This window comes from Vombatus ursinus, unplaced genomic scaffold (assembly GCF_900497805.2).
Source record: "Vombatus ursinus unplaced genomic scaffold, bare-nosed wombat genome assembly UNPS02014811.1, whole genome shotgun sequence".
Classification (NCBI taxonomy): domain Eukaryota; kingdom Metazoa; phylum Chordata; class Mammalia; order Diprotodontia; family Vombatidae; genus Vombatus; species Vombatus ursinus.
In genome coordinates this window covers 6035434-6047060 of record NW_020954589.1, presented here as the reverse complement: position 1 = coordinate 6047060, position 11627 = coordinate 6035434, and the positions used below count along the sequence as shown (strand labels likewise).

Below are 11627 nucleotides of genomic sequence, written 5' to 3'. Positions count from 1 at the left end.
ACAGACCTTGGTATTAATATGGTATTTCCAACTTTCCTGAGTAACCACTGCCTTAAGTCTACTGCTGGCAAACTGTTTTCAGTGTTCACCAAATCCCATTCCTACTCCAATTTAAATTACAACCTGTTTTATAATATAAGGGAAGACATTTATGTTGGGAGTACCCATAGAAAAAAAAAAAATCATACAACTACTGATCTGAAGGGTACTGAAGAGGGAACAGAACTCCAAATCCCACACCAAACCTTGTATCCCCACCTCCCATTCCCTCTCCAAGAATCAACCAGACACTTAAGCTTTTGTATTTTTTTTCCTCATTTCCTGTTTATTTTGGGGTTTGGGGGCGTCGTCTTTTCAATATGAAAAAAAGCAGCAAGTTCAACACAAAACAGAAACCTAGGAAGTGGGAGGGGGAAGAGCCCAAGACAGAAATTGCAGAAGTGGAAAGGGTAAGAGAAAATGGAGGAAAGATTTGATGATGGGAAGGGAAGTGTCCTGTTGCCCCTGCTCCCTTCTTTTGGAGGGAATTGATTTTTGGGGGGAGTGGAAGAAAATTGAAATCCTCCCCAAATGAGGGACTTCTCTGAAATTTTGGGAGTTGAAGCAGTTCTCACTTCTCAGACTGGGGAAGGGTGGGTGGATCCCAAAATGAGGGGAGGAAAAAGAGCTGAGGGGGGAAGCCCACCTGGCAGAGTGAGGCACAGACCCCTCCAAAGAAAAATGAACACTTGGGAGAGAAACCAAAACTGGGGAGAATAATACTGTCAACACTTCCCCCAGAGCTGGGGTAGAGAGATAAAGGGAAGGGGCATCTGGAGATAGGAATGTGACAAGTTGGGGAGTATCTGGAGAGGGTAGTCATAATAGAAAGCCTGGCTCCCCCAACAGACTGTTATGGAACACTCCATTTCCTCCCTTGCCCCCAAACACCCACCAAGAGAACTCCACTAGGAATATGACATTTTGGTCCCCTTCTTCATCAATGGAAGCCAAAAAGTCCTGGACCTTTCCTCTTGGTCACCATTTTAGTTCAGGGCACTTAGTGGGCACAAAGGCCCCTAAATTGAGGCTCTGGGTTGGAGACATTCTGCTTCTTGGAGAGAAATTTGGGAGTGGGGAGGAAAGAGTATATTACTGAGGTGACAGGTCATAAGGAAGGAAAAACAGGGCAAAGAGCTCAGCACCCACAAAGGAGAGAAAAAGAGAATGGAGGCAGAAAATGCAAACCTTAGAGGAAAAGGGTGATGGGGAAAGAATGTTGGGAGAATTGAGAAGACTGAGGTGGCAGGGTATCTCCCTTAGGCCTCCTCCTCTGCCTCCTCACCGAAATCCTCCTCCTCTTCAGCAGTGGCATCCTGGTATTGTTGGTACTCAGAAACGAGATCATTCATGTTGCTCTCAGCCTCGGTGAACTCCATCTCGTCCATCCCTTCCCCTGTGTACCAGTGGAGGAAGGCCTTCCGGCGGAACATGGCAGTGAATTGCTCTGAGATGCGCTTGAAGAGCTCCTGGATGGCGGTACTGTTGCCAATGAAGGTGACAGCCATCTTGAGCCCACGAGGTGGGATATCACACACAGCGGTCTTGACGTTGTTGGGGATCCACTCAACGAAGTAGCTACTATTTTTGTTTTGCACATTGAGCATTTGTTCATCCACCTCCTTCATGGACATCCGACCACGGAAAACAGCAGCAACGGTGAGATATCGCCCGTGGCGAGGGTCACATGCTGCCATCATGTTCTTGGCATCAAAGACTTGCTGGGTGAGCTCAGGCACAGTTAGGGCACGGTACTGCTGGCTCCCACGGCTGGTGAGGGGGGCAAAGCCAGGCATGAAGAAGTGGAGTCGAGGGAAAGGGACCATGTTTACGGCCAATTTTCGGAGGTCAGCATTAAGCTGGCCAGGAAAGCGAAGGCAGGTGGTGACACCACTCATGGTAGCAGAGACTAGATGGTTAAGGTCACCATAGGTCGGTGTGGTCAGCTTGAGGGTTCGGAAGCAGATATCATAGAGTGCTTCATTATCAATGCAGTAGGTTTCATCTGTGTTTTCTACTAACTGGTGGACCGAGAGAGTGGCATTGTAGGGCTCAACCACGGTATCTGAGACCTTGGGTGATGGAACAACACTAAAGGTATTCATGATTCGGTCAGGGTACTCTTCTCGGATCTTGCTGATGAGCAGGGTGCCCATCCCTGATCCTGTGCCTCCACCAAGTGAGTGGGTCAGCTGGAAGCCTTGCAGGCAATCACAGCTCTCTGCCTCTTTGCGCACCACATCCAAGACTGAATCCACCAGCTCTGCCCCTTCAGTATAGTGGCCTTTGGCCCAATTGTTGCCTGCCCCGGACTGGCCTGGAATTGGGGGTAGGAGGCAGGGTAGATCAGGAGGGATGCTGTGATATCCCACACTACCACCAACCCTTTCCCTATCACCTAAAGATTTTTTAACCCTCCTACACTTTAGAACAGATGTGTCAAACATGCCCAGATTAAAATGTAATTGAGAAATATTTTAACTAAATAAAAATTCAATGTAACACAGACAACATCGATGTATAGTTTTCTAAGTTAATTATGCAGCCAGCAAGGATTCTTAGTGGCCCCTCTTTCTGAGTTTGACACCACTGCCTTAGAAGATCCTCTTATCTAATGTTCAACCCCTCAATCACTCCCCTTATTCTACCTTCCATCCAAGTCACACCTACCATTCTTGAACTCTTCAGGCCACAATCTACATTGAGCCCATTTCCCAATTTTGAAGTCCTAATTCTCTTCCTTCATCATTCTACACTGATAATAAGCTCCCCCTAAAGACTCCTCAATTATCTGAAAATATATATATGCTAATTTGCCTCTATTTCAAATTCAACAAGAACCAACACCGTCCTTAATGAATAACTTCAATTCCAAGAGTGATTATTTGGGAATTTACCTGAGATAATGACTACTAATGAAATAGTATCTTCCCCATACTCTCCCAGTGGCAAGGCTACCACCTCTCTACCCTTTTATTACCTTTTTAAGAAAAATTTACTTCAACTCACCAAAAACAAAATTGTCCGGCCTGAATATCTGGCCAAAAGGTCCAGAACGAACAGAGTCCATGGTTCCAGGCTCAAGATCAACCAGTATGGCCCGGGGAACATATTTGCCACCTGTAGGAAAAAGTGCAGAATAGGTGTGTGCTGGAGAAAGAAAGGGAGGGTCCCCGGGGTCCCTTAATACGTGGCCCTCCCGCTGCCATTCTAGTTTTTACCACCAGGTGGCAGTAGAGAACTAGTCTGGGATTACCCAGTGGAGGAAAGGGGTGTGTGTCTCTTAAGGGGAAGGGAAAGAAGATGAACAGAGCCTGCGGGAAGTGGAGAAAGGGTCTCCCACGGGCAAATGGTTTTCTCGCATTTCAGAAGGCAGAATAGAGGGGAGAGTTCCCTCCCTGCCCCTCACCAGTGGCCTCATTGTAGTAGACAGAGATCCGGTCCAACTGCAAGTCACTGTCTCCATGGTAGGTGCCGGTGGGGTCGATGCCATGTTCATCACTGATCACCTCCCAGAACTAGGCAGATAGACGAGTAAAGAGTTGAGAAGAAGAATCGATTAAAAATTCTCCCCCACTCTCATGATAGGCTCTCAATCCCAAAATTCTCCGTTCAATCCAGGGGTCACATTTTTTCACCTAAAAAAACCCTGGAGATTCCCCCCCCCCCCCGGAACAGATGGTACAGCACAGGAAGCTTGTTACAGGATTATCCTGCCCTATAAACGTATGAGATAATAGGGCTGAAGGAGACCGACTCATTTCAGGTAATCCAGTAGGAGAGTAGAGGCCAGATGCCTGAATCTCTGGCTAGAAAAGACAAATGTCACTGTGGCCCCCCCTTTCTCCCTCCATCAGGCAACGCCCCTCCGATGCGCACAAAGAAAATGGCACTGCAGCTGCTACCCACCCATCCCGAAGAACTCACTATAGAGCGAGCCTGTGGGAGGTGCGAGAAGGCAAGGGGGAAAATGATGGACAATGGGAGCCACGGGTGGGGCTCTTTTCCTCTATCCAGCATTGCCCTAGAGCGCTAGGGAGTTCTTGCCCCGCCCCAACCAGACTCCACCCTTTTGCCACAACATTGCAAACTCTCCTTCCCACTTCCTTTCCACCCCCATCCGTTACACAGTATCTCGCATGGGGGGCAGGGAGAAGGAACCCTTTTGCCCTAAAATGTTGTTTCTTTGCTACAGTTTCCATTTCTTCTCATTATGTATTGGAATCGCTCCCCGAGTCACCCGTTTTTTAACTCTTTGTCCTCGTGGAACCAGCCACGCGGAACACCAGACAACGCGCGGGAACTCGCGGCCCACCCCACCCCCGCTCCCGCCTTTAAAGGGAGGGCTTTTAGAGAGGGCAGGGGAAAAAAAGCCCCCTCCCTTCCTCCTCACAAAAGAGAACAAGAGAACTTAATTAGATTCCACATTTCATATTTTTTTTTTTGCGGGGGGCCGACTACGATCCCCCCCCCAAACCCCACCAGCCTATTTCATTCCCTTTTTCTCCAGCTCAGTGCACAATGCGGCTTCTCACCTCCCCATTAGGATTCGGGCAAAAGAGTCACAGTTTTGGGAGGGGGGAGATGCACATGGGACAGTAACTGGCCTCGCTTTGTCTCGCGCGTTTCCGTCCTTCCATCTCTGACACAAAAGTCGCTTTGAGATCCCTTTTACACATTCCCTCAACCCCAGCCCCAAAACCCCAAGGGGAAAGAGACACACCTTCCAGTTAATCCACTCAATACTTAAATCGCTTTATAGGTCCTTTCTTCATAACTGATAGAAAGAACCAGGTTGCGACACGGCAACAAAACTAACCCAGGTGAGAGAATAAGAAAAAAAAAACCCTACAGATTTCTCTAAAGAAAATTCCCGCCGCAAAGAAATGCTTGCACTATTTATTTATTTATTTGTTGGTTCGTGCTGCTTTGGGCAGGGAGCTAGCGACAGTCCCGCCACTACTTTTTTTTTTCAGGAAATCTTTTTAATTTTCTTTCCTTTAAAAAAAATCAATGGAGAATAGAATATGTAAAATCAAAATCCTTACCTTTGCACCGATCTGATTGCCACACTGGCCAGCCTGGATATGTACGATTTCCCTCATGGTTAGAATTTACTTTTGCTTGTCTCAAGTTATGTGCAGGGAGGAGAGAATGATATATAATTATATATATTTTCTCCTTTCCGCTGAACGAGCTCTTTATCAATAGAAGGCTTCCCAGGAGGTTGGAGCTGCTAGTTCAGAACACAGCTACACAAACGTTCTGAGAGGGAGAAAGAAGGAAGGGGGGAGGGGAAGCGAGGGAGGAGAAGCAGGGCGGGGCGCGCTTGCGCTGCGTGGCCTGAGAGGAGGGAAGGATGAAGAGGTAGGCGCCAGCTATATCGTAGACAAAGCCCGTCTAAAGAAGCACTGATTGGTCCATACCAGGCAAGTGTCTGGTACCCATTGGCCGCTCCTCCAGGGACCAAGCGCGATATTCACTGGGAAATGTAGTCCTCTATTGTTGTCCACGCTGCAAGATGAAAAAGGGAGAAGTGGGGTGGGTGTGGGATTTTTTTTTTAATAACGAATAAAAAAATTTAGGCATGGCCTTCCACTCTTTTGATTTTTTTTTAATTATTATTCGACATTAAAGGAGACTAAGATTTACTTCTGTCGCAAATGGAAAATCTAGGAATGCAAGGTAGAGTGATGTGATTTTGGGATTGGTACGTCCTGGGACTTCCTGATGCGGCATTCCTAGGACTGGCCTGCTAAGCTCAAACAAATGTAGAGAGAGCCAAATGTGAGCTTGGGATAGACAGTTACAGGATCCATTGGTCTTCCCTGGACTCAGGTGTCTAGCCTCCCCTACCCTGAAATTCCAACTCTTCCTGTGCTCTTCAACCCCATCCTTATTTGCCTCAGTGATCTATGTCACCCACACACTTCAGCAGCCCACCTCTTTTTCCTCTCACCGGATAGTCACAGTGGATGCAGTAGTGGTTTTTGTTCAGTGTGTGATTTCCTTGGGCATTTTTGGATAAGAGTATTTTAAAATACCCAAAGAGAAAATTACACTAGAGACATTTCAGGACACAGATGCAGCTGTCCAAAAAAGAAAAAATGGCTGGAAGGGACATTAATAATGAATTTGTGAAAGAAAACCCTAGTCTTGGGAAGTCAGATACCTGGGTCTCTGAGGTGTGTTCCTTTGAAAAGAGTTGTGGGGATTGTTCCAGGGAAGTCTGAGCTGAGATGAGGAGAGCAAATGTGGCTGAGGGGTTCCATAACTGTTACATTTTCATGGCACTTCTATCCTGCCTCCCCAGACATAGGACCCTTAAGTAGTACCAATGGATTTATGGAAGGTAGAGGTTTCCACACTCCATTCAAATCAATGTCCCAAATGTATGGTGGATGTCATAGCAACATGGTCAAGCAGATCACCATGGTAACCCCTCCTAGGCACCTAAGCTGGAGATGAGGACCATTAGAAGGAAGAAAGGTTGGGCTTGGGGACAGAGGGAGAAGAAATGAGGTTAGTTCAAATTAGGATATTTCTCTTAGGGACTGTAATGTCACTGTCACTTTTATATGGAACATAGAAGCATGGAGAGACACAATTCTGTTTTAGAGTGATGTCATAAAATAATAACTAGGATTTATAACAAGCTTTAAGGTTTTCATAGCAATATACATATCTATGTATAATATACACACACATACACATATATGTCATCCCATTTGATTCTCACAGCAACCTTGTGTGTTAGATGCCACCATTTTACAAATGGTAGAAGTTAAAATGACTTAGGGTTCAAACTCAGATCTTCCTACCTCTAAGTCCAGCATTCTATCCATTATCCTACTGTCCTAGCAGGAGAAAATTATATCATGTTATCAGTGGTCAGATTTGTCCCAGGAGCAAGTGATGTTATCATTTCCTTATTGTAAATTAGTGAACTGGGACTACTGGTTACATATGCCACTGCTTTCTTTAGCATAATGATATTTTATATAATAATAATGCAAAGAAGAGTAAGTCATATATAATATGTGTGTATATATGTATTTATATATACATATATTATTTTGAAGGTAGGTAATTCAGGTTTTATGCCCATTTGGGGGACTGGGATTGGACCTGTGATTTCATTTGTGTAGTGAATTTCCTCCACCAGTAAAGATCTATACCTTCTCTGCAACTTATAGTTTTAAGAGAGTTGCCTGGGGTACTAAGAAGTTAAGTCAGGCCTGCATGACCTATACAACTTGCCCATGGGCTGCTTGGACACGTGGATGCTTGCAGCATGCCAAAGGATTTCAGGGGGCCCACGAAAAATGTAGAGGAAAACATCCTTTGATGTAGAGGAAATTCTTGCTGCAGGTTGTGCAGGCCTGAGTTAAGTGACTTTATAATAGTCCATAAAATCTGCATTCCCTATCCTATTTTAAAAAGATGTTTTATTGTATTTTGTTTTTTATACTTTATCATTTCCCAATAATCCTTCTTAGTGTAATATTATTACATTACATTTGTATGTCATAGTTGGTTCATCAACTCTCCAATTAATAAATTACTTTTAAAATTGCAAGCATTTAGGGGCAGCTAGGTGGCCCAGTGGATAGAGCTCCAGCCTTGGAGTCAGGAGGACCTGAGTTCAAATCTGGCCTCAGACACATGACACTTACTAGCTGTGTGACCCTAGTCAAGTCACTTAACCCCGATTGCCTCAGGCAAAAAAAAATCTTTAAAAATTGCAACCATTTATTTTCTATTGTTCCCATTCCCCATCACCACAATTGAAAAAAAGAAAGAAAAAATCCTTGTAACAAATATGAATAGTCAAATAAAACAAATTCCTTTATTGGCAATATTCTAAATGTATGTCTTATTCTACATATTTGGTCCATTCTCTCTATTAGAAGGTGGGTAACATTGTTCATCAACAGTCTTCTGGAATCATAATTGGTCATTGTGTTGGTCAGAATTCTTATGTATTTCCAGTGTGTTTATTTTTACACTGTTGTTTTTATGCTACAAATTGTTCCCCTGGTTCTACTCATTTCATTTAACATCAATTGATACAAGTCTTCTCTGGAACTATCCATTTTATCATTTCTTACAGTATAATAGTATTCCATTATATTTGCATACCAAAATTTGTTTACTCATTCCCCTAGTTGATTGGTACCCCCTTACTTTCCAATATTTTGCTACCACAAAAGGTGTTACAAATGTTTTTGTTCATGTGGGTCTTTTCCCTCTTTCTTTGATGTCTCTGAGGTATAAGCATAGTAAATTGTATGGCTAGGTCAAATGGTGTGCACAATCTAGTAACTTTTTTTTGGCATACTTCCAAATCACTTTTCAGAGTGGCTGGACCAACTTAAAATTCCACAAACAATGCACGTATCTGTTTTTCCTGAGCTCCTACAACATTTGGTGTTTTCCTTTTTTGTCAACTTTGACAATCTGATGGTTATGAGGTAGAACCTCAGAGTTGGTTTAATTTACATTTCTTTAATTATTGGTGATTTCGAACCTTTTTTCAATATGGGTATTGATAATTTGGATTTCTTCCTGTAAGAATTCTCTGTTCATATACTTTGATCATTTATCGTTTGGGGAATGACTCTAATTCTTCCAATCAATTTCTTATATATCTTGAAAATGAGACCATTATTAGAGAAATTTACTGCAAAGATTTTTCCCCCAGTTAACTATCTCTCTGTTAAACTTAGCTACATTGGTTTGGTTGGTGCAAAACTTTTAATTTTATGTAATCAAAATTGCCCATTTTATCTTATGTGATCCTTCTGGTCACAGACTCTTCCCCTATCCAGATAAGAAAGGTAATTTCTTCCTTTCTCCTTCATTTTTTTATGTGACCTTTTAAATCTAAGTCATATAACCATTTGGATCTTATCTTGGTAAATGATGTGAGGTGTTAGTCTCAACCAGACTGCTTTCCAGTTTTCCCAGAAGTTTTTGTCAAATAGTGAGTGTTTACCTCAGTAGCTGGGGTCATTTGACAATGTAACCACCCTGGTAAAGTGCCTCCTCACTTCAGATCTGGACTATTTCTATGGCCTGCTAGTTGGTCTCCCTGCCTCTTCCCCCTCCAATTTTTCCTTCATTCAGCAGTCAAACTGATATTCCTAAAGGGCAGGTCTAACCATTTCACCTCCCTATTCAATAAACTCCAGTGGCTCCCTAATACCTCCATGATCAAATATAAAATCTGTTTGGCTTTTAAAACCCTTTGTAACCTAGCCTCTTCCTACCTTTCTAGTTTTCTTACACCTTATTCCTCTCCATATACTCTGCAATCCAGTGACACTGGCCTCCTTGGTGTTCTTCTAACTCACTCCTCCTGACTCTAGGCATTTTCACTGCCTGTTTCCCATACCTAAAATGTCCTCCCTATTCACTGCCACATCATAGCTTCCCTAGTTTCTTTCAAATGTCAGTTAAAATCCCACCTTCTGCAATAACTCTTTCCCAGTCCTCCATTGTCTTCATGCCTTCCCTTTGAGGTTATGCCCAATTTATTATGTATATATCAGGTTTGTACAGAATTGTTTGCATGTTATTTTCCTTCCCCCACCATTAATTTGTGAGGTTCTTGAGAGCAGGACCTGGTTTTATTTGTTTGTTGACTTTTTTGAATCCCTAGGTCTTAGCAAAGTGCCTGGCACATAGTAGATGCATAATTAATAAACACTAGTTGATGGGGAAAAAATTTTACAGCAAGTTTCTCTGATAAAGCCTCTTTTCTCAAATATGTAGGGAAATGAACCAAATTGATAAAAATAAGAGCCATTCCCTAGTTGAAAAATGATCAAAGAATATGAACAGGCAGTTTTCAGAAGAACTCAACACTGTCAATAGTCACATAAAAATGCTCTAAAGCATTATTGATTAGAGACATGTAAATTAAAACAATTCTGAGATACCACCTCATACTTATCAGATTGGCTAGCATGGCAAATAAGGAAAACAACAAATGCTGGAAGGATGTGGGAGAATTGGGGCACTAATGCACTGTTGGTGTCATTGAGAACTGGTCCAACCGTTCTGAAGAACAATTTGGAACTACACCCAAAGTTTCATAAAACTGTGTGTACCCTTTGACCCAGCAATACCTGTACTACGTCTGTATTCTAAAGAGATAAAAGAAAAGGGAAAAGGGCCTATTTGTATACAAATATTTGTAGCTCTTTTTGTGGTGGCGAAGAATTGGAAATCAAAGGGGTACCTATCAATTAAGAAATGGCTGAACAAGTTGTGGTATATGATTGTAATGGAATACTATTGTGCTATAAGAAATGATGAAGGAGATGGTTTCACAAAAACCTGCAAGACTTATATGAACTGATACAAAATAAAGTGAGCAGAACCAGAACACTGAACACAGTAACAGCAATATTGTAAGGATGATCAACTGTGAAAGACAGCTACTTTGATCAAGACAATGACCCAAGACAATTCCAAAGGACCCAGTTAAAAAAATGCCACCCACCTCCGGAGAGAAAATTAATTAGATCTGAATGCAGATTGAAGCATACTTTAAAAAAAAAACTTTATTTTCATTGTTTTCTTTTGCAACATGACTGTTATGGAAATGTTTTACATGATTTCACATGTATGATCGATATAAAATTGCCTTCTCAAGGATTGGAGTAGGGAAGGAGAGAGGGAATTTGGAACTCAAAATTTTAAAAAATGATTGTTAAAATTTTTTTACATATAATTGGGAATCATTTAACAAAATATAAATAATTTTTTAAAATAAATAAATGCTATTTGACTGACTTTGAATTTATGGAACATTAAGGCTACTATATTGTTTGCTTTTATATGTTGTGTACCCAATTTGTTCTATTTTTTTAACCAGCACTAAGTCAGCTTGATGATTATGCTTGAGATCTGGTACTACTAGGTTCCCTTCCTTCCCACTTTTTCATTATTTCCCTCAAGATTCTTGAACCCTTGTTTCTCTAGATGAATTTTCTCATTTTTTCTACCTCTATAATTATTTGGTACTTGATTAAATATTTGATTAATATGGCATTGAATAAGTAAATTTAGATCATTTTGTCACTTTTTATTATATTAGCTTTGTCTATCCATGAATATTTCTCCAATTATTTAGATGTCTATTTTCATAGTGTTTTATATTCATATAGTGCCTGTATTTTGTACATTGTGTAGTTTTTTAAATGAGAAATACTCATGTGGATTTATTTTATACTTTACTCAAGTTATATTCATTGTTAGCACCCATTTTGCTTTCAGTTTTTACTTCCTTCACAAAAAGCGCTCAGGATATTTTGGCAAATATGAGTCCTTTCTGCCTCTGATGTCCTCGGAGTATATACAAGAAGAGTATTTTACTGTTCTTGACATCTCACTGTCCTTCTAGTTGACTAACTTAATTGATTTCTAATTGTTATCCAACTTGCTGGGTCTGAGGTGAAACCTTTTTAAAAATTTTAATTATTATTAAAGGTAATAATGTTTTACATATTTGTGATAATTCCTTACTACTGTTGTGTACACAAAACTTGCCGTACTTATTTGTTGTAAAGATTTTTTCC

At 41.6% G+C, this 11627-nt stretch overlaps 1 protein-coding gene across 1 annotated transcript; it reads right to left on the bottom strand.

Annotated features, from left to right (window-relative positions):
- Positions 1-291: 291 nt before the first annotated feature.
- Positions 292-5340, bottom strand: TUBB (tubulin beta class I). The gene is made up of 4 exons (XM_027876734.1): positions 5088-5340; positions 3449-3557; positions 3049-3159; positions 292-2356 (listed from the first exon to the last, which is right to left on the bottom strand). Exons 1-4 carry the CDS (start codon positions 5142-5144, stop codon positions 1299-1301), a joined length of 1335 nt encoding a protein of 444 aa, XP_027732535.1. The 5' UTR covers positions 5145-5340; the 3' UTR covers positions 292-1298.
- Positions 5341-11627: the final 6287 nt, after the last annotated feature.